Source organism: Synchiropus splendidus, chromosome 16 (genome assembly GCF_027744825.2).
Source record: "Synchiropus splendidus isolate RoL2022-P1 chromosome 16, RoL_Sspl_1.0, whole genome shotgun sequence".
Classification (NCBI taxonomy): Eukaryota; Metazoa; Chordata; class Actinopteri; order Syngnathiformes; family Callionymidae; genus Synchiropus; species Synchiropus splendidus.
This window is the reverse complement of record NC_071349.1, coordinates 19790276-19813517: the sequence shown is the minus strand read 5'-3', so window position 1 is coordinate 19813517 and position 23242 is coordinate 19790276. Positions and strand designations below refer to the sequence as shown.

The 23242-nt window shown below is 44.4% G+C and overlaps 1 protein-coding gene across 4 annotated transcripts; it reads left to right on the top strand.

The window, feature by feature from the left end:
* Positions 1-107: 107 nt before the first annotated feature.
* On the top strand, positions 108-13977 carry rps6ka5 (ribosomal protein S6 kinase, polypeptide 5). 4 transcript variants are annotated; one of them, XM_053844243.1, is made up of 18 exons: positions 108-435; positions 3920-4007; positions 4094-4165; positions 4240-4458; positions 4531-4646; positions 4723-4824; positions 5331-5414; positions 5488-5591; positions 5671-5821; positions 5942-6103; positions 7917-8042; positions 8169-8302; positions 9121-9214; positions 10176-10346; positions 10548-10739; positions 11923-12082; positions 12197-12360; positions 13024-13977. In XM_053844243.1, exons 4-18 carry the CDS (start codon positions 4302-4304, stop codon positions 13312-13314), a joined length of 2208 nt encoding a protein of 735 aa, XP_053700218.1. In that variant the 5' UTR covers positions 108-435; positions 3920-4007; positions 4094-4165; positions 4240-4301; the 3' UTR covers positions 13315-13977. The 4 variants fall into 4 exon arrangements, with proteins under 4 accessions (XP_053700218.1, XP_053700217.1, XP_053700216.1 ...); XM_053844242.1 differs by lacking the exon at positions 3920-4007; XM_053844241.1 differs by lacking the exons at positions 108-435; positions 3920-4007 and adding an exon at positions 512-1219.
* Positions 13978-23242: the final 9265 nt, after the last annotated feature.

The window sequence follows — 23242 nt, the reverse complement described above, 5'->3', positions numbered from 1 at the left end:
TCTTTACTGACCTTTGACATGAGAGCTTTCTGCGAAGGAGGCGGGACCTGCGTGTGTTGCCGCCGGAGATACAGCCAATCCACGGACAGAAGCCCCCATAGCAACACCAATCAGGGAAGAGGAAGTGGCTGGTTGCGAAGGTAGTGGTAGTGGTCGAGTGGTGTGTTCCTCTGGGTTTTTTCTGCTGGTGGTCGCCACATTCTGCCTTCAGAGAAGTCAAGTTTGCCGCCCGCAACAGGGAATTTCTCGTTGCGCTGTGATTTTGGGAGTCATTCTTCAATGTTAGCGTCGCCAACGAGCCTGCGAGGTGACTGCAACCTTGCCTAAAAAGCACCTTTGCACATTATTGGGGCTCGGAAAGTGCGATGCCGTCTCCTATGGAGGGATCGTCCAGAGATGGTGACCTGTTCACTGTGAAACTTGAGCTGAAAAACGGTAAGTTTGACGGCGACCTAGTTCTCGCAGCCAGTTACGAACCTTATTTATCCTTGGAGACACGTGTCAGGGGAGACCGCTAGCCAGCTGTCAATGGGCGTCTGTGACGAGCACGTTAATGGTGTTGCCCAAATGAAAGGAACGTCGAGCCTCCCATCACTACTACGGTTGAACAAATGTTACCTAACCATCTTCACCAGCTTAGTAACTGCTGTCAGCCGAACGAGTAACTCAAGCCCAAGCTAATGCTAACTGTTTATTATAACCGGTCGGTCGTGGACACGCCGTGTAAAAAGCACTCGGGAATCGTCTTGATCATTTCTCAAATGACGCGACTGTCGTCTAAATCGCGTGGCATGACACTCCACTCGCGCCGTGCACACAGCCACAGAGAAGTTAGATGAGCTAGCACTAGCTCCTAGCCCTGTTAGGTAATGTAAACACACACTGCATCCCACTCATGTAAACTTGACATCCCTCAGCTGGTGTTCACTACTCCCTGTGTATGATAACACACACACGGACCCAAAATACAGCCCCTTAAAAGAGCCCCCCTCCACGCGATGGCCGTGGGTTTGCGTTTAATTCCACCGATTAAAGCGTTTCGTCAGAGCCTAGACAGTATTTCAGCTGGTTTACACAATGACAACACTGATCAGGTCGCAGCGTGCACTACCAAACCGAAATATGCAGTCCGTCGAGTTATGGCTTTCACTTGTTTTTGTCTTTTTAACGACCACTTGCAGACCAAGACCTGCTCAGTACTTAACTAGGACGTGTCGTGGTGAGTCTAGGTAATAATCATCCTACAGTTTAGGTGGATTTCTGTTGTACCACTCCAAATGTTTGAACTGCTATCGCCATCATTTCTGAAATTTCCTCTCAGTGTAGAGAAGGTGCGAGGAGGAACTGCACAACTTTACATTAGATTTGCTTTGATTTGTTGTTACATTTAGGTTTCTGTTTCTAAAACTCTGACTTAATTTATACAATTTAAGTTATATTTTTTTTAAACAAAGCTGGTAGAATCTGTACATCAGTTCAGTAGATAGATAGACACAAAGAATGCATGTATCAATGCAATTCACTGGGATGTAAATAACGTTTATTGTTTAATGCATAAATAGAAAGTGAGGTAAATATATGATGTCTTATCTGTGACACAGTTTAGAGAACACTTGACATTTCCTGTCATGAGTACACTCTGTTCAGTTATGCCTGGAAATGACTGACACCGCTTGATTTGCCCAGTTGATAACGTGATTTAAAGTTTGAATTAACTCAAAAATATCTGCCAGGTTGGAGTAGACATGAAGGATAGGCTAAAGAACTTTGGATGAAAATATCCTTTATTTCTCACACAAGCAGCGATAGATTGAAGTCGGCTTTCTCATGATGAGATTGTGTAATCTAATACAATCTGCTGGTGTGAATGACTTGTAAACACCCGTCCTTAACGGTCTCGACTTGTTGGCAAGAATGTATATGAAACCATGTAAGAATGTTTCATCACTGTCGTCAAGCGTTTCCATGTTTCCGATCCACTATTGAACCATGACAAAGGTGTCATGTTCTCGACTTGCACAGGCACCTGTCTGAGAAAGTCTACTGTCAAGATACAAAATCAATTTGTTGGTTTTCTAAAATGAAGTGGCCATTCTGAGTGTCTGAGCTGAGATGCCTACTGAGGAGAAGACTGTCGTTTCCCTCCTGTGGAGGTTCCTCCTGCCTCGCAGTGAGGGATCATTTGCTTGGGCAACTCTGTCAGGCTATTAATAAACACCCAAATCAAACTTGGTCTTAGCATGGTGAGCACAACCAGGGTGTTATATAACCCGAACCTCCGACCTTAAATCGCCGTTTTGAAAATCATATAGCACAGCACACACAGAAACATGTCCTAATAGCTGCCTCTTTATCATTCTGTGTAACAGGAGACAGCGCAGAGTCGTGGAAATCAGATGCTTTAATTGCTCAGGCGCCTATTTTCAGCTCGCGAGACAGAAGGAACGTGTTCACTACAATGGACACGCACGTCTAAGAGCTCGCTGCTCACTCAGCTGCTCTGTGGGAGACTGTGATTTAGACAGACACACGGAGTCCCTGACAGTGCGCTGAAATCACTGCGGATGGCTGATGGACTGTAATGACCTTTTCATGGTTAAATGTGGCATGGTGTTACAAGTTCGTTTTTATTTGTGTGACGGCTCATGCGGTGCTGTTGAGTCACTAAAATAGTAAGTCTTACATTCACTTTTACATTCATTCTGTGTGTTATTGATAAACACTTTCCAGGCACCAATGCGTGTACATTCAGTTTTACGCAATAATCCCTGTGTTTGGTTCTTTCAATCATAATGTTTTTATTGTGCAGTAAAGAACACGCAGCTTCATAAAATGTAATGTTATCCCAGCTATAATCTTGACGATCATCTGCCTCCCTCCCACTGCCTCAACTGCAGCACTTGTTCGGCTAGCGCCAGTCAGTGTCTGTGTTTCAGAAAAATAATACAGAATACAATTGAGTGATTAATGGTCAACAAGGAGGTGTACCACATTGTGTTGCATATATATGACCGGACATGAAAAGTATCTATTATGAATTTGATTTGCAGGACCTATTATTATGATAACTTTGTTTTCTACCTCGCAATCTAGTAGTTGAAAGCGCAGTGATGTTTGACATTCATTCATTCATTCATTCAACTGCATTTTCTCGACGCAACATGTCGGCGCATGCTCGTCACTCTGACATGTTCTTTGTTCCTCATTTGATGGCTCACTGAGAGCTTTTTCATCTCCAGTCTTAAAAACGCCAGCTCTGCACATCACTGTCACTCAGTCCAGTTTCACATGTCGCCCATGTGAAAGCCACCAGTGAGGAATGTTCCTCTTTCCTTCCCTGAACAAGCACTGTATATGTTGCCGGGCTTCATATCTGCCTCACCGTTCATCTGGGAAACATGACGTAAAGCCTTCTCTAACCTTCCTGGTCCGTACTGTGTTCTGACCCTGTTTCTGCTCTGTCCTTTCAAATGCACTTTGCTTTTGCCCCTGGCACATTTTTTACTCACTCTGTGCTCATTTGTAGTGCAACCTACCCCCTGCACTTGTGCACAAACGCAAGAGTTTGGCAAAACAGCGGAGAACAGCAATGCAGTCTTACTGATGGCAAACATGATGGACGGACATACCCTGTTAGTTAGTTATATTAAAAGAGTTTAGAGTAGTCACTGAGACATATTCCGATTACGCAGATTGTATATTGCAACATTATTATTACAAAAACACTCCACCCTTGTGTGTGTGTGTGTGTGTGTTTGGACCTGGGAAGGGAACCTGAGCAGCACCCTTGGCAAACCCACACCTGCTCGAGGAGAACGTCCCTCACATACATTCCTGAATACAGCCTCCGAGTTCCATCTTTTATTACCCACCTTCTTTCAGATAACACAGCCAGAAACCTTTGTTTTGTTCCACCCAGCCTCCAACAATCCAAAAGTCACCTGTAGCCCTTTAACCTTGATGACTCCATCCACATCAGCTTCTTCTTAGCTGCCAGGCTACTCACAGTGAGCTCCATACAGACCTCTGTTTCTCCTCGGGTTGTCGTTGCACGTATGTATTTGACGTGTATTGAATTTCATTCTTCCTCCAGCAAACCTGACGGGCCACGTAGAAAGAGTTGGCATCGAAAACTTCGAGCTGCTGAAAGTGCTGGGCACTGGAGGTGAGCTCAAGTCTCCTGACTGCGGTTGAGGAGCGTCCGTTGCACTCACCTGTGCGTTTGCCTCCCAACTACAGCATATGGAAAAGTCTTCCTGGTTAGGAAAGTGAGCGGCCATGATGCGGGGAAGCTGTACGCCATGAAGGTTTTGAAGAAGGCCACCATTGTCCAGAAGGCCAAGACGGCTGAGCACACGCGAACAGAACGACAAGTTCTGGAGCACATTCGGCAGTCGCCTTTCCTCGTAACGCTTCACTATGCTTTCCAGACGGACACCAAGTTGCACCTTATCCTTGGTTGGTGTGTTTGGTCTCAGCGTCTGCCTTTGTGTTCCCTCTCCTAACTATGAACCTTCTTCGTCACCTTAGACTATGTTAACGGGGGCGAACTCTTCACACACCTGGTGCAGAGAGTCCGATTCAAGGAGCAGGAAGTCGCCCTTTACAGTGGAGAGATCGTCCTGGCGCTTGAGCATTTACACGAGGTGGAATCGATTGCTCTGACCTTTGGTCTGTTGGCGCTGCTGCATTAACTAACTTTGGTTTTCGGTACTGCTGCAGTTGGGGATTGTTTACAGGGACTTGAAGCTAGAGAATATTTTGCTGGATTCAAACGGTCACATTGTCCTCACGGACTTTGGCCTCAGTAAAGAATTTGACCAGGTAAGTCTTCAATATGTAGGTGAATATGACCCTTTTTTTGTCATTACTAAAATATATAGTGGCAAGAAAACTCAGATTTTGTTTTGTTTGAATTTATAAATTCTAAACTTATATTTGTTATTTCTATATATACATAATTTCTTCATGAATGTTTCTTTATTTTATTTCCATTTTTTTTCTGCCTTTACTGCCATATTCTCAACCTGTTTCTTCAGCTTCCTTTCATTTTTGATTTATTATTATTAATGTATTTTGAGGGAAACTATGACAGAGGCTATTGGAAGATAAATTATCGTCAATATTTTATTTTTAGAATATCATGCGATTAGGTAATTGACATGTGTATGAAAGTGGAATTTTTTTTCATTTTTTTTTTCATTCATTTAGTTAAAACTAAATGTGTTTTTTTTTCTTTGCAATCCTCACTAGCGGCTGCAGTCTGTTGCATGAAACATTGCTAATAAAAGTTCTGATTTTGGTGATGAAGATGGTTATTGTTCTAACAGGTTGAGAGGGCATTTTCAGTCTGTGGGACAATAGAGTACATGGCTCCAGAAATAGTGGAAGGCGGAGAGTCTGGACACGACAAGGTAGTCGAAAGTTCAGCTGCGATTTCTGTGATGTTTGTTGGAAAGTCGCTCTCACAACTGTTTCCTTCTCCAGGCCGTGGACTGGTGGAGTTTGGGTGTTTTAATGTATGAACTTCTCACTGGTGGTTCTCCCTTCACTGTTGACGGCGATGAGAACTCACACACAGACATCGCCAGGTCTGGACTCTGCGCTTCCTTGACTTACTTCCCTTGATGCTGCTCACATGCTGATTGTATCGTTTCCCCAAAATGTAAGGAGGATTTTGAAAAGGGACCCACCTTTCCCCAAAGACATGAGCCCACTGGCCAAAGACCTCATCCAGCGGTTACTCATCAAAGATCCCAAAACACGTTTAGGGTCTGGTCTGAACGGAGCGGAGAATGTAAAGAAGCACCCCTTTTATCAGGTAATGTATTGGCTGTTGTGCCTCAGGGCATGTTCATGTTCGGTCACGATCACTAAGTCAAGATGCAAAGTTCCATCTGTACTATTAACTAAAAAAAAAAAAAATCTTCTATCTCTTTAGAAAATTAACTGGGAGGACCTGGCAGCGAAACAGGTTCCCGCCCCATTCAAGCCAGTGATCCGAGACGAGCTGGACGTCAGCAACTTTGCGGAGGAGTTCACAGAGATGGACCCCACCTACTCGCCCGCAGCCCTTCCTCAAAACTGTGATCGCATCTTCCAGGTTCCTTCCCAACCTTACGTGACGGCAGCATTCTCTGTTTCTAGCTAATGTTTTCAGTGGGGGTTTTTTTTCGGCTGCAGGCATTGTGAAATGTTGACACGGATAGAAAAATGAATTTTGTGTTTCGTAGTTTTCCCCCTCTGTGGCTATATTTGTCGCTCTCCAAAGCAATTGAAGTTGTCAAGTGAAGTTGTGGAAGCGTGCAGTAAGTCAACACCAGTCTTTCTGCGTGCATCAGTATTCAAATCCACCAAAGAGGCTTTTATTGGCGTAATTGCTGCCATATGCTGCCGTCATTGAAGTAACAGATGTGAATAACTATTTTAGATGTTGCTTTGAACTGTAATATGGCCCACAAGTCGCTGCCAGTCGATGGCTGTCTGATGTATTGCATGAAATTTCGTCTCTGATTGCCTTCGGGATCCTTGAGCTGGCTAGATCAATAGATCCATTAACGGGCTTCTTTGGCGGAATAAAAGGTGACACTTGGAGAGCATCACCAACTCTGTCTCGGTTACGCCTTCGTGCTTTGATTGCCATCTTCATCTTGGCTTTTTTACGCTCTCAGCTGCCTTTCACACACTCTGAAATTTGGAGCTCTTTATAATTTGCAAGACTAGCAATCTTCTGGGATAACGACAGCAATCCCAATTTAAAAAAGCCTGCTCTCGCCCCCCCACGGTGTCTCACAAAACAAAATAAAAATGACATTAAGGGTGCCAGAAGTCATTCTGCGGCGGAGGAATTAAATATTCAAGCCTGGCAATTTTGGGACATTTCTTTCATTCATGCTCCATCCTTCCGTCCATCCTCGCCCGTCGCTGCAGCGCACACATCTGTGTTTGCGTCTGTGCGGGAGAGAAAGGAGCGCTGGGATGCCCACAGCTGGAAGTAGCAGGCAGCGCCTCACAATGCCAACAGCTGGTCAGTCACCAAATTACCAGAGCGCCGATTGTTGCTGGACTGCCAGGCTTTTTTTATAAGGTGACGTAAATTTACTGTTGAGACGAAGAAGTATGCTGGAATTGAAGTGCCATAAAACATTTAGCAAATCTGTGTGTAGAACTAGATTAGAAAAATCCCATAAGACACGTACGATAGTCCATGAAAGACCTGTTTAAAAGCAGTACTGTTTTAATTATTTTAACAAATTCTGTACTGTGAAACATAATTTTCTTGAAGAAATGAAAAAAATAAATAAAGCATTTTTTCTCAAAATAAATGTCACCCAATTTCTAGGCAGTTTTCCATGGCAAAAAATAACCTTGTTTTCAGTTTCAATCAATGGATATTTAAATGACAAGGTCAACTTTTATTGATAAATTTTTAATTACTATTTTTTAAAATCAAAATATTTGGTTTCATTCTTCGGCAGTATTTTTTTTATTTTTCTCCGAACAATGGCAATATTTTCACACCTTCCTTGAGTTGATTATAATGAATAAATAAATATAATTTTCTACAAAATGACTATTTGGCTGGAAAAAAATAAGTAAATAAAGCAGCTTAATTTAATATACTTTGTTTTCAATTATGAAATAATTCAGCCTCAAAACTCATCAGAATTAAGCCACTTCCATCAGGCACAGCCACAGTTTATCATACAAACCTTGAATAATGAAATGAGTAATGAGAAGAAATATCCAAGTCAGTGTTCTTTTTCGTGGCTTAACAAACATTCCGTTTCCTGAAAGCAGCAAAAAGTGGTGTTTTATGAGCAGGATGTTTTATGCCTTCAGGCCATGTGTGCTGTATCCCAGTTCTGCTTCATGTCATGGCGGAATGTAAACACTGTATATGTTTCTGTGTGCAGGGCTACTCTTTCATGGCCCCCTCCATTCTGTTCAAGAGGAATGTGGTGATGGATGACCCGGTTCAGCTGTGCGGAGGCTCCGAGAGGCCTGGCTCGGCCGCGGTGGCCCGCAGTGCCATGATGAGGGTGAGATGAGCAGATACAGGGAGGCTACTGTAACTGACGCTACACAGACACACACACAAGTGTTCTTCAGAATATGATAAAGATATGCTCCATTTCAAAGAAGATTGACTCTGATGTCATGTTTAGGATTCACCTTTCTACGTGAGCTATGAGATGGACCTGAAGGACAGCGTCCTGGGAGAGGGAAGCTTCTCCATCTGCAGGAGGTGCACTCACAAGAAGTCTGGACAGAAGTATGCGGTGAAGATCGTCAGCAAGAGGTAGGGAAGCGATGCTCATGGAGGCACTTTTGCTCAGGGTTTTGCTTCTTCACATCAGTGATCAGAGTCAGGCCATAACTCCGCCCCCAGCCCACTCACCTCCAGACGCGCCATGTCAACGACTGACTTTACAAAATGCTTTGTAAAAAACAAGCTGCAAATATTTACTTTTTATAAAAACAAAAAAGAAAACATTTGAGTCAAATGTTGCCACGGTAACACTTTCAGATACGGGAGCCTCCTGGGCCGTTGTTTTACTTGCTGACCCTGATTCATAAAAAAAAAATACCTATTTTTATGGCCTTACTAGAGGCTAAATGGCAACAGTTTTGTTTATTTTTGTTCATATATTTATGTAAGATAAGCAACAGTTGTCTCGGCGCTTCCATGCTGCGAGTGTGGCGTCTCATGAGATGAGGATAACTGCGAGATTACGCGGGTAAACAAATATGGCGGCCAAGCGACAAGGGTTGAAAAACAGCTAATTTCGATCATATTTGGTGAAATTACTGGGCGGAAACACTCTTTTCATGAAAACTGGTTGTAGGGCAATACACAGGCTCAAGTGATCCTGCTGTGCATACAGGAGGGCAGCCATTTTTCATGGTTTGCAGTTCAGGGCCCCTTCTAGCTAGAAGCCTGAGCAGAATGCGTTTACTTCCTCCCATTATGAGCCATCAAAGAAACTGTGTATGATTTTCTTTAAAAACGGATGGCAGTCTGTGGTCCTCTCATGTGAGGTGTGTAAAAATAGCGTGTCTCTCTCTCCCTTATGAACTGTGACATCGGGCCGACTCCCTGCTTGTGTTTCTCTGCAGGATGGAGGCCCAGACTCAGCGGGAGATCGCTGCTCTGAAACTGTGCGATGGCCACCCGAACATCGTCAAGCTACACGAAATTTACCACGACCAGGTACAGCACACGCCGCTTATGAACCCGGTTTCATGCAGCTCTGTGGGGACGGCAGCCTTATTCCGTCCTGGAAGTGGAACAAGACAGATTAATGGGGGTCCTTGAAGCCCTGCAGTGCTAGTTCTTCCTCCTCTCATATGGGTCCATAAACATTCTTTCATGGGCTGGCTGTTGCATCGTATTTTATCGTAACTGCAGCTGCTCGCACGTTTTCACAGGAGCTGGTGAAAATGGCGTGGCTTCTGCTGTGCACGTTAAAACTAGAGCAGCATTAATACGTTGCCGAAAAAACAGGATTTTGCAATTAGGCAGTCTGAAATAGAACAAAGATTTGCCGCCCCCCACCCTTGGATTCCAAAGACTGTTTAGGCTTCTGCTCATTCAGATTTGATCACTGTCGGAGGAGAATGAAACATGGCCGCACTACGCCGTCATTACGGGGACTATTAAAAGTGGAGTTCTGGTTTTAAACACAAGGACAAATCAGTTGTCTTGCTCTTATTTAGTCTTGTTGGTCTTCTTGTTCTTATACTTGGTCGTCTCTTGTTTGTCATATTTTTCATCTTTGTATTCTCATTGGTTTACACCTTCTTGTTCCTCTTCTTGTTTGTCATCTATGTCTCCTTTACCGTCTTCATCTTTTTGTTGGTCTTCGCCATCGTGTTCATTGTCTTTGTTTTGTTGTCTCATGTTTTTGTCTTGGTTGTCTTATTTTCCTTCTTTATCTTATTCTTTATCTCTATCTTTATCTTTATCTTATATTATTACTTACAGTGTGATATTTATTCACTGATACAAAGATTGGACATGGGTTTGTTTTTTCCTTGTTTCTATGATTACAAAAGGCATGGATTCAAAATAGGTGTAGTGTTTTAACTGAGAACAAAAGCTCCTTAGAAAAAGTCCAACCACATGACAAGAAAGGCTTTGTATTTAAAACTTGCAACGAATGTGTGTCCAGCTGCACACGTACCTGGTCCTGGAGCTGCTCGGCGGAGGAGAGCTGCTGGAGAGGATCCGGAGGAAGCAGCACTTCAGTGAAACAGAAGCCAGTCGCATCATGCGCAAGTTGGTGTCTGCCGTCAGTCACATGCACGACGTGGGAGTGGTGCACAGGGACCTGAAGCCAGAGGTAACAGCTTTTCTGGAGCCAGAAAGCATTTTTCTAGAAGTTTCCACACTTTTATTTCTACACGGAGAAAGAGTTGGAGTGTTTGACCTCAACAGAGTAGCATACAGTCGGCCTCAGTCTTGATGTCCACTTGGTGAAAGTAGAGGCGTCTGAGTGAAGCAAGAGAAATGATTGCTGTCACCGTGTTGAATTGCTTTGTAGAACCTGCTCTTCACAGACGAGAGTGAGAACTCCGAGATCAAAATCATAGACTTCGGCTTCGCTCGCCTCAAACCACCAGACAATCAGCTGCTGAAGACGCCCTGCTTCACCCTGCAGTACGCCGCGCCGGAGATACTCAAATACGACGGCTACGACGAGTCCTGCGACCTCTGGAGTCTGGGGGTCATACTGGTGAGTCACATTTCATACGGATACGTTCATTTTTGTTAGCTCATTCAAAGTGCTGGCGTGGGCGGGAGTGTATCAGCAGTAACCGGGAGGGAGGCTTCAGCACCGTTGCAAAGTGGTGTCGCCAAATTGTCGAGTACTGTTGCATTCACTTTCACTTTGTGCTGAATCAATGCTGCCAGTTGATGTCAACAGATGGTGTTTGAGATGTCCGAACTGTGCTTCTGTATTACTGAACTGAACTGCTAGAGGGCTGTGTCCAGGGGACGAAGGGCTGATTATTATTATTATTATTTTTAGTGTCACAACGTTGTGAACTATCAAGGCACTGTCGTATCGTGACCCAAGTGTCATGGTGTGTGTATCACATCCTTCACTTTCAATTCTGCAAACACAAGTGTGTCCCTCTTTAAGAGAAACAAAACAATACTGTACGAGCCAAAAGAGAACACACATCCCCAGTGAATAAACTATAGCAGCAGATCATGCCTGTACTGCTTTCACAGGAAAGACAGAAACCTTGATTGAAATCTCTGTCACATTTTAGGTCCATTTTATTTGAAAGTTTTTCTCCTTGATAATTGAATGACGTTTGAAAGTTCATTTGCTGTTATGGTTAAATGGAACTTCATGCGTCTACTGCGCATCAGTCTGCCTCGTGTTGTGTCAACTGTCAGTTTACAGAAGGGGTTTGTCTCTCAGAGCTGGTTTACTGGGCCATTATAATAAGATGTTCTCCAGGAAGACAAGTGCGCAGAAGGGAAGGCAAGCTTTCTCATCGTAGTAGCCATCCTCACTCAGAATGGTCTCTGGAGTTGAATGGTCGCCCCCTGGGGGGAGATGCGAGTAGTGTGTGTGTGTGTGTAGCTGTGATGAAATGGCTTCTGACAAACTGCGTGCACAATGGCCTGGAAGGGAAGCGAAGCGAGGCCACGGAGAGACACATACAGAGCGAGAGAGCGCTTGCCAGATCCCCCACACGACACAAATCTGAGGCCAGATGTAAGCACTTGCACTTGATGTAGCTTCGCGCTCACAATTAGTAACAGGCATGGTTGGCTACTGAGAGCATCAAACTCCATGAAGCTCCAGCTCTACTGATGGTTTGGTGTTTTGAGGATCGGTGGTGAATCTTTCATTTGCCTCCCTGGTGGTCACCGTGGATTGACCGTGTCTCTGCTTCCAGTACACCATGCTCTCCGGGCAGGTTCCCTTCCAGTGTCAGGAGAAGAGCCTGACCCACACCAGTGCCGAGGAGATCATGAAGAAAATCAAGCAGGGAGATTTCTCTTTCGAAGGTGAAGCCTGGAGGAACGTGTCCCAGCAGGCCAAGGACTTGATACAAGGTAGGGACGCAGCAAAGGTAAACGGCGGTAAACAGCAGTCTTTAAATGCTGATTCGCCAAAGTAGGTCAAAGCCACTTCCTCCAGGTATTAAGAGTCTGGGCTTGTTTGTGCAGAGCTTCTCACGGTGGACCCAAACAAGCGGATTAAGATGTGCGGCTTGCGTTACAACGCCTGGCTGCAGGACGACAGCCAGCTCTCTTCCAACCCACTCATGACCCCGGACATCCTCGGCTCCTCCACTGCCTCCGTCCACACCTACGTCAAAGCTACCTTTAATGTAAGAGAGGCTTGATGCCATTCATCTGGCCGCTCGCTGCTCTGCTTTCACCTGCAGCACAAGCTGCTTTGCGCATACATGTCAGTCAGGGCCGAGGCTTTTTTAGAGGCCGATCACACATGTAATCGATGCTAATAACACCGACTGGTCACGTACGAGCTGGTTTTCTGAGGGAACCAATGAGCCACTCCTGACCAAAACATCTGTGATGAATCAAACTCGATGAGATGGACCGAAGCTTTACGTTCATAAAACTACAGGAATGAAGCACAAAGGCTGTTCTACAGCGATGTGTTCAGATTCAACTAAACTATGATCATTGATCAAGTGAAATATGAAATAGTTAAATGAACTTTTCTGATGGAGTCCCACCCCTCGCCTGGACATGGTGAGGTTCACCTCAGCCGGTGATGTGTGTGAGACCTTCTTCGTAGCAATGGCTTCTTTTCACTTGCTGATTGAGGTGAAAATGATTGTGAGGAAATAATCCACATCGAAACAAGACGTCTGTGGAGCCTCCTCATGAGGCATGAGTGGAACAAGTGTGCGTCTCCAGAGGTCACAGGAAGGTGCAGCTTAGATCCTTCTGAACGATCAGCCGACTATTGTTCACATGATCATTGCCATAGTTTTGCTTCTAAGATCTTCACTTTCCATCCGCAGGCGTTTAATAAGTGCAAGCGCGAGGGTTTCCGCCTGCAGACGGTGGACAAGGCTCCGCTGGCCAAGCGCCGGAAGATGAAGAAGACGAGCACCAGCACAGAGACTCGCAGCAGCTCCAGCGAGAGCACTCACTCCTCCTCGTCCTCCTCCCAGTCTCAAGAGAAGACGTCAACGGAAGGCGACGCCAACCTGCAGCCGCCCAACACCACTCCTCTCACCACCCCCGTCCACACACCCGTCGCCCTGGACAACCAAGTGCCGCCGGCCTTTCACTTCTCCGAAGGAATGTGAAGGAGGAGCTGCTGATGGATGATGACCCGTCCCTGACCGAGGCCCAGTCATTTGCATGGATGTCCGCACGTCTCCCAGAGCAAGCATGCCGTAGACGACTCCCCCGTCTCATCCGTCAGCTCCAGCAATAGACCACCCTTTCTTTCTCGCTGGCTGTCAATCAGGGACCTGATGGAAGGGCTGCCCTCCTGCCCCGGAGAAACACCACCAGTCTCTCCGTCGGCTTCGTCCAACCGCCCCTCGTTCGTGAGCAAGTCATCGTGTTTACATCCTGGATTTGATTTCATCCAAGAGCAGATTGTGTGTGTGTGTGTGTGTCAAATGTGTGTCACTGTTTGTGGGTCCACAGAAACAGCATAGTATTTATATGTGAATTTTACAGACTTGAAAAGTATTTATGATAAGCTGCAGTAAATATTAACTTATTTATGGCTCAGACTACTCTGGGTGAAACCGTAAGACTTTTTAAAGAGAAATAATATTTTGTGCGTACATCTGTGTGTGTGTGTGTGTGTGTGTGTGTGTGTGTGTGTGTGTGTGTGTGTGTGTGTGTGTGTGTGTGTGTGTGTGTGTGTGTGTGTGTGTGTGTGTGTGTGTGTGTGTGTGTGTGTGTGTGTGTGTGTGTGTGTGTGTGTGTGTGTGTGTGTGTGTGTGTGTGTGTGTCCCTTGGCGACTGTTTCTCTGTCAATCATCCTGTTTTGAAATCGTATTGGTTTTTGTGGCACAGTTATCACGTTCCCTGCTCAAAGAGATTAGGGTATTTAGTTGCAGGTGTAATTCATTTGTCAGAAATATTTTGAGAGAGCGAAATCTTCACATGGCTGAGCGTTTTATACAGTCGGATGAAGAAAGGCGCTTGTGTATTTTTCGATAGAGCTCATTCAGATCTGTTTTTTTTTCCTGCCTGAGGGAACGTGACCGAGTCAGAGGAGCTATATTTAGACTTCTCTTGCCAGTGATGTGGGAGTGTGACTCGTACGACGCTGCCAATGTGCCACTGATCCTGCCGTCACACTATTCAGCGCGGCAGTGGCTTTGCGCCGGGCCACCGCAGACTTAATTGTCTTATTATTACTGCAACCAATTGGATCAAGCTGAATAGCCCAAACGGAAAATTCTCAATTGGCCTCACACACATCCACCAGAGACGACGTCAGACCGTCTCCAATGGAAGCTTAGATTCAATAGGTGTGTGTGTGTGTGTGCGTGCGTGCGTGAAAAGGGGTGACGTTGTTTAAGGTAAAAACAATGGACATCTCTCTGATGTAAAGGCAACGTGCAATAGAAATACAAGCCTTTTATTTGACACGGCAAGTCAGACCTTTCTGTGAGTTACTGTTGGCTTTATGTCCCTTTAAAAGCAGCTACTCTTGAGTAGCTGAGCGCAGCGAAAAAGGAACGCTGTGCATCAAAGTTCTTGTTATTTTAGCTCACGTGCCATATTGCATAGTGTCGAGTCGGCACGTTTGGAAATCTTTTTTTTGGAAGCTTGATCTACCCTGACTTTTCTAGAGCTGAATCTGCTAAGAGTTACTTCTCTGAACACTTTTCACTTTTCAGTTTTGCATTCATCTGATGAGAGTTGCATTGACAAGACTGGCTTAAATTGTTGCACCACATTTCACTTTGAGACCAAATGGTAGACAAACGTTGAAGAATGGAGTAGCACCAGAGCGTGTAATGAGTATGTGTAATGAAAGGGAACGGCTACAGACTCATCTAGTAGGGAGGGATTTATCTTCCTTTACAAAAGACGCCAGTTTTTCTACCATGGAAAACCAGGTTTGTGTAACGTATTTGACAGAAGTGTGATGCATGTCTACGCCACATGGCAGCGACGAGGCCGCGCTGTTTTCCTCATGTTCCCTGCAAGTATGTGTCTGTTTTAATAGTTCCCAATCTGTGTTCCGTTAACATGTACTTGGTTTTCTGTGATGACTTTGTGAAGCTGCTTAGGTTTGTTTCTGTTCCTTACTCCTGCGCAATCAGGACTCAAATTAGCTGGAGCACTGTGTGCATTCTAACACTCCTTCATCTTCCATTCTAATGCACTCTGAATCTGAACCAAAGCATTAACTTTCAAGGTAGCTGCTCTGAGCTGCATGAGATATTTCTTTTCATGCAAAATATGCAAATAAATGCTTCAGAAGTTGACTGTGCAGTCACGTGAAGGTTCTGTCGCTTTCATTTCCATCACTCCACCCAAAAAGCTGCAACAGATGGAACAAAGTGACCGGCCGTGTTTAAAGGTGGCAGCCTTGAAGTGAAGACTACACAGCTCCTGTCGAACTTGGTTCACATGAGTTGCCCACTGAGCCGCTTCTTTTGTTTGGGTGTATTAATAGCTGGAGTGGAGGACGAGGAAAAGTGTCCTATATTGAGCTCCCCTCTGGGAGCCTCTGTCTATTAGCTGATGTGCTGCTTCTTCTAAAGAAAACACTGCGCTTCGCGACGCGTCTCTGTGGGACACAACTCACACTCTTTGTAGGGAAAATAACAGCGTGTCACCAGAAAGGGGAGGGATTCGTACAAACATCCTTCTGCGCTGGCTTTAAATAGGTCTACCCTCTTTTAAAGAAAACTGGGGAGTGAGTGAGGGAGTGAGTTTCATTCTGCCTCTGAATTATGATATGTTTCGCTTTAAACACAAGAGCTTTGGATCATTTTGAACATCAAGTAGCAGTGCAACATGCAGTCGTACAATAAAATGAAACCACGTCCTGACTGACTTCATCCACTAAATCATGACCCCATGAGATTCACTAATATGGCTCCTTAACACAAGAGAAAGTATGTTTATAAGAGACCTTTGACGTTACTAAACAGGATGAGGATGCTCTTCATCATTCCCTTTGAGTACATAAATCCCTCATTCACAAATGACAGCCAGAGAGAAAATGGTTTCCTCATGGCTTCATGTGTTTACTTTCTTCATTTTTTTTTTATTGTCAGAGCATTTCTAGCATCACAGTCTAAATGAGGGAAAATCAATGTACATTTTGCGTGTAAAAGTATTATATTTCTTAATTTTGTTTTCATTAACGGTGCGACGTGAGGACTATATAGTGACGTCACATCCCTGCGACCAAACAAAACAAAAAGCGCGGTATTCTTGAAATGGATGTAACCAGCTTCCAATGTATCCGAAGTCGAGATAAACTAACACAAGAACGTTTGCAAATGGAAACAACGCTGAAGAGGTACTTGCTGAGACTTGAGTCAATGCTCATTATGGGTTTTAATTAGAATTAGCTGTGTCGTTCAAACGAAGCCACTCAACCGTTCTATTCGAGTTAAAGACTCAATTCAGTCAAGGAGAAAAACCAACAGAAATGGCGGGTAGTTCTTTGCCATACATGAAAAACACCGCCATGTTTAGTCGCCTTGTCATTTAAGTCGTAGGGACGTCGTCCTCAGGGTTTTTCTAACTTCCGCTTCGGTAGTTTATATGTTGTCTTTGTGGCCATGTGGAAAGTGCCTCCGAGTCATCTGATCTCAAATCTGTTGAGGCGAAGTGTGAAGTACGGAATCAGCTAGGCGATTTAAACCAACTGCCAGGGAATGTGTTTAGGCTTTACATGAGTTTCGTTTCGATTTATTCATTTTAAAAGTACTGAGAGTAATTCTGATACTTTTAAAATGTGTTTTAGTTCATTGTGTGTTTGTTCTCAGGTCAAATGTTGCAGTCCCTTCGCATCTTTGTATTCAATGCTAATGAAAGAATCTCTCTGTATCACATTTTCGCGGAAGAAAAGAAACTTTTTTTTCCTCTCTGTGAATGGTCCGTGTCTCTGTCCGTGGTGCTGAATCCCTCAGCTGCTTTTCTGATTTCTGTAAAGAAATAGACGCAGACGTTTACATCAGCTCATGCATTTGTAATTCAGGTGTTTCTCTTCCTGACAGGATTCACACTTTGTGATCAAAATATTAACTTCCCTTTCGATATTATGACAGAGGAAGAGGAGAAGACAGGGGGAAACGTCAAGTCAAGAGACCCGGACACAGGGAGGACTCTCAAGTTTCATCAGGAAGTAAGGTCGTTTCATCCTAAATGTTCCGCTGACACAGGAAGTAAGGTCGTTCCATCCTAAATGTAAAGCTGTTCCGCTGACACAGGAAGTAAGGTCGTTCCATCCTAAATGTAAAGCTGTTCCGCTGACACAGGAAGTAAGGTCGTTTCATCCTAAATGTTCCGCTGACACAGGAAGTAAGGTAGTTTCATCCTAAATGTAAAGCTGTTCCGCTGACACAGGAAGTAAGGTCGTTTCATCCTAAATGTTCCGCTGACACAGGAAGTAAGGTCGTTCCATCCTAAATGTAAAGCTGTTCCGCTGACACAGGGAGTGAGGTCGTTTCATCATAAATGTAAAGCTGTTCTGCTGACAGAGGAAGTAAGGTCGTTCCATCCTAAATGTAAAGCTGTTCCGCTGACACAGGAAGTAAGGTCGTTTCATCCTAAATGTTCCGCTGACACAGGAAGTAAGGTAGTTTCATCCTAAATGTAAAGCTGTTCCGCTGACACAGGGAGTGAGGTCGTTTCATCCTAAATGTAAAGCTGTTCCGCTGACACAGGGAGTGAGGTTGTTTCATCCTAAATGTAAAGCTGTTCTGCTGACAGAGGAAGTAAGGTCGTTCCATCCTAAATGTAAAGCTGTTCCGCCGACACAGGAAGTAAGGTCGTTTCATCCTAAATGTAAAGCTGTTCCGCTGACACAGGGAGTAAGGTCGTTTCATCATAAATGTAAAGCTGTTCTGCTGACACAGGAAGTAAGGTCGTTCCATCCTAAATGTAAAGCTGTTCCGCTGACACAGGAAGTAAGGTCGTTTCATCCTAAATGTAAAGCTGTTCCGCTGACACAGGAAGTAAGATCGTTTCATCCTAAATGTTCCGCTGATACAGGAAGTAAGGTCGTTTCATCCTAAATGTTCCGCGGACACAGGAAGTAAGGTCGTTCCATCCTAAATGTAAAGCTGTTCCGCTGACACAGGAAGTAAGGTCGTTCCATCCTAAATGTAAAGCTGTTCCGCTGACACAGGAAGTAAGGTCGTTTCATCCTAAATGTAAAGCTGTTCCGCTGACACAGGAAGTAAGGTTGTTTCATCCTAAATGTAAAGCTGTTCCGCTGACACAGGAAGTAAGGTCGTTCCATCCTAAATGTAAAGCTGTTCCGCTGACACAGGGAGTAAGGTCGTTCCATCCTAAATGTAAAGCTGTTCCGCTGACACAGGGAGTAAGGTCGTTCCATCCTAAATGTAAAGCTGTTCCGCCGACACAGGAAGTAAGGTCGTTCCATCCTAAATGTAAAGCTGTTCCACTGACACAGGAAGTAAGGTCGTTCCATCCTAAATGTAAAGCTGTTCCGCTGACACAGGAAGTGAGGTCGTTTCATCCTAAATGTAAAGCAGTTCCGCTGACACAGGAAGTGAGGTCGTTCCATCCTAAATGTAAAGCTGTTCCGCTGACACAGGAAGTAAGGTCGTTCCATCCTAAATGTAAAGCTGTTCCGCTGACACAGGAAGTGAGGTCGTTTCATCCTAAATGTAAAGCTGTTCCGCTGACACATTACTGAGGGACTGAGAAGAAGAAAAACAAAGCCATGTGTGCTGATTTAATTGGTGTCCCTTCCCTCTGGTATTTATCTTGGCGGGACATGTTTTGGTTGCTGAAGGACCTTTGAAACATCCAGGGAATGTGGAGTGAAAGTGTAGTAGAAGTGACTTTGGATTTAAACTGCACGATTTCTCTTTGCACAGGGCGAACAGTAGTGTTGCCTTTCTCTCGCATGATGGATGACATAACTATGTCATTGTTGAGATTGAAGAACAGCGTTATGTTCATTTCCTCAGACGGAGAGGGAAGCTGACGTTCATGTTGAGCTTTTTGTAATTCAACGTTGGTTTGGCGTTTGGCCTCTAGATGGCGGTGTTTGACAGAAAACTGCCCGTCGTGACCACTCTGTAGGGAGGAACTGTTGAGCGTTTCGTCACTTGGATTTTTTTCTAATGCGTCTCTTTGCATGCTGTCGTCCATACGCTCATTTTAAGCCGGAGTTTTCTGAACCAACGCGCATTTTCATGAAGTTAAGTTTGAAAACAAAACGACAGTTACGTCACACCTCTGAGCGAGAACTTCTCAGTTGAAGTTGCTACAGTAAGTACACAAATGTGAATCTAAGCAAGTGGACACAGCTTTTGCATTTGCTCTTCATATGAGCAACACACGCCTGCGCTCAACGCCGTCCTTCCATCTGTCCTTTTTATATTTATGAAATCTGTATTAATCCAAACTCGCTGATTCATCCCTACAGCTGTGCTATTAAACTAGAGAATGAACATGATCGACATCATTTATATTTGGCTTCAAATGAGCAGAACATTTTCACAAGCATTTTCAACGTGTTGTAATTACTATTCATTGCCAACGCAGAGCGCTCTTCAAACTCACTCACCTTCTGGCACAGATAAAACAAAACATTTCAGGCCACACAGTTCCTAAAATAATGTTTATTATTAAAGACAAAGAAAGGTGGGTGGAATCAATTCAGCATGTGTGAGTTCTGTCGATATCAAACTGCAGTGCATCATAGACTTATCACACGATTTAGTTAACTTAATCTCCAAAAGGCTTGATGACATCAGCCTTATTATTTATATTTAGTATACTTAATATTTGAAATAATCATAGCTTTAACTTTGAATGGACCTGATTCCTCTTCAATTTCACATGGAGATCATGTTCATCTATGTTGTTCCTCATGATTTTATAACAGATGATGTTTGACATTCATCTTTTTGTTCCATGTGCACTCAACTGAGTAAATGTGAGCCATTATCTTAGCTTCTTTACAGAGTACGAGAGAAAAACAGGCGTGTTCTCTGGAGCACCTACTCAGCAGGGGGCTCACTCCACTTGCTGCTGTATAGACGATGCTGTTCCAGAGCACTTTGGCTCTGCTGAATCTGCTACGTTTGTCAGCACGTTTTTTTTTTTTTTGCTGCAGGCGGAAGTCATTATGCTCTGAATCTGCTCCATCTTTTTATAGCCATCGGTTCATATGGGCATTCTAATCCATTACATGCTGTGTTTGATGGTCAAGTGTTCAGATCAGCACTCTGACATCCATCATCAAGATTTCAGCTGATGCACCGAACAAATGAAGACAGAAATATACATGAAGAAAGTGAATGGGGAGATGTTTACCATTGAAACGCATGGACAACTGCACTCAGCACGTCACGCACAAGTTGAAGTGACAGGTTATATGAATTCCTGATGTATAAAAAGGAAACTTCAGAAGCTGTATTCATGCTGCTCTTCCTTTACTGGGCTTTACATTCTAGATCGCACTCTTGCATGTTTTAATTTCAAATATAGCCCCTCACAAGTTTGTTTCTCTACCCTTGTGGGGACCTCTCATGGCCGTCACCCTTTCCTCAGCCTCTCCTCCTCAAACCTAACCATCCAAATCACATAGCTTACCTGAACTCTGAACCAAACTGACACCCAGTTAAAATGACCTTGTTGTTTTGAAGTCTTTATCCTCAAATTGAGGCCTGACCCTGTGGGGATCGGCAACAGGTCCCCACAAGGAGCATCTGTGTTTGATGCTGAACAGAGTTACCAAGATGGTTGAATAGGTTACAGTTGAATCACTAACCTCCTACACTCTCATTTGGGGTCACGAACTTTGGATCTTGATGCAAAGAGGCTTCTCTACATTGAGAGAAGGCTGGGGATCCTAGTGGGCCTCAGTTGTTAGGTGTTCTGGGCATGTTTTTCACTTCGTATTCCCCATCCCCATCAAGTGTGCCTCGTCTCTATGTGACTGGTTGCTAACAGGCCACTCCCCCAGAACTTTCATGATCGCTCTGTCTTTCAAGCTGCCGAGCTTAACTAAGACAATGGACACTGCTTCTTCGCTCAGTGTTTTCAGGTTTCAATTTTTCTTTATTTTTACTATTTTCTATTACGCAGGTCCATACTGCAGACATGAAATATTTGAAGGAGGATGTATGGAATTGTGCTGGAACAAAAAAAAAGATAATTAACCCAAAATATCCTTTAGATTACTCGTAGTAGCCACCACTGGCTTTGACAGCACTGCAAACACAAATGAGCTTCATGATGCCGTCACCTGCTGGAAAACTGTTGACGTGTTCATGAAGTGACGACCTCATGAAGCTCAGCATGAGGATGCCGGGCGAGAGTGAAGTAGCGAGTTCAGCTAGACAAGTGACCTATAGACGTGTTTAGGGTTCGCTAGGTTATTGAAATGGTGCGCACAATGAATAAACCAGAAAGGTTTGAAACTGCAGTAGAAAAAAACATTCTTTTATTATGCTGTCTTTCCAAGGATCTGACAGAGAGTATTGTACTTTATATTAAAAGGAGATGGCGAAAACGGCGTACACAAAATGAATGGTAGTGGAGGACGTCAGTCAACACAATAAGAGGGAAATTTAAACCTAACAATCAATTGTATTGACCCTGAAAAACAAATCCGCAGCAATTTGGGGACTTCAATACCCAGCAGGGAATATTAGATTGGGTGGGTGAAAATATTATGAATAAAAGCCTGAAATATATGAAGTAAATGTTATACAAATGACGGACTGTACTGATAAAGAATTGCATCACATGAACTCATATTGTCTCCGAATTGAGAGTTAAATTAGCTGGAAATTTTGGGGTTGGATTCTCTTGGGTTTAAGAGGATTCATCTCTGTGTTGTGGACTGTGTTGAAGGAAATGATTCTTATTTTCAGGTGCTGGTTTTTTCCCCTCTTTTGAGGTTTATTTCTAATGCCCGTAAGCTACTGAGCAGCGTTCGGGTAGGGCCTCTGGAATGATGGTAACTTTGTGTCCGTGTCGGGCGTGTGTGTCGTCTGGTTTGGACTGGACTGCGGCAGGGTGAAGTGCCTCCAATCCTTGGGAGTGGAACGCATTTCCTTTTGTTGCCCTCCAATTTTTGACTGGCTCGCCCCGCACATGAGCATGATGGGGCTGTTTCTATTATCCCAGCCCCCCCTCACCCCTCATCCACTGCCTACCCGCTCTCCCCATTCCCAAAGCGATTGGCATTCCTGGAGGCCACCAGTGAAGCAGCTTTAGAGGAAAGCCCACCGGCTCCTGGGTGGCCCCTTGTGCACGGGCTCCGTGGGGCGGAGACAATGTCTTATTAATTGACTGGGCGTCTTCAGCAGAGTGGAGGAATTTGCAGAAGGGGGAGGCGGCAGAGTGGGAATGAGGGATGAGCAGTGAGGGACTGGGAGGGCAAGACAACCCTGGACCATTCAGAGTCCGGCAATGGGTTTTGATTTACGTCTGTCTTAGATTTATTTCTTTTTGATGGCTGCGGTGACCAGGAAGTGTCCGGGGAGTATCCACCTGACATCCTCTTCATGTATTGTGCTGTATTTTGGAGTAACTCTTTCGTAGGCCATTTGGTTTTCTTTACGTTTCTATCAATATTCGATCTTGATTTATCACGGTTTGTCTTGTCTAGCTCGGTAAACAATGTGATTTCAATGGCAGCTACAGCTCTAGAAATCAATGTTCAGACTGACACTGACAAAGCTACGCTGAACTGCTTGTTGTTTTAAATCACGACAGAGTAATGAACCTATAGTGTAAGTGAACGTTGATCACTGAAGCTATAAATAAGCTACAGAAGTTGTCTCGGATGCCTGTTTATAGCGTCCTCATATCGAGACAGTCCACCTCATTCTCTCTCTAGTGTGTGTTCTGCTCAATACCTCATGGATTCATCATAAGCAAGAGCAGATCCTTCTGAGTTGTAGCTTGAGTCTCTACAGTGAGCACTTCAGGACCAGAGGTCAGGCAGCAGACTTCTATTTTGAGGCGAGAGGATGGCTCGGCGGTGCGAGTGTGTACTGTCTCTGCATGTGGTCCCCGCAGGTGTCCTCA

Bases quoted from the DNA above. Each gene is read 5' to 3' on its own strand.
- rps6ka5 (XM_053844241.1), top strand. From the start codon at position 1,078: ATGACAACACTGATCAGGTCGCAGCGTGCACTACCAAACCGAAATATG. The intron at 4,825-5,330 runs GTAAGTCTTCAA...TTGTTCTAACAG, and splicing joins TCAGTAAAGAATTTGACCAG to GTTGAGAGGGCATTTTCAGT. The intron at 5,415-5,487 runs GTAGTCGAAAGT...TTCCTTCTCCAG, and splicing joins GAGAGTCTGGACACGACAAG to GCCGTGGACTGGTGGAGTTT.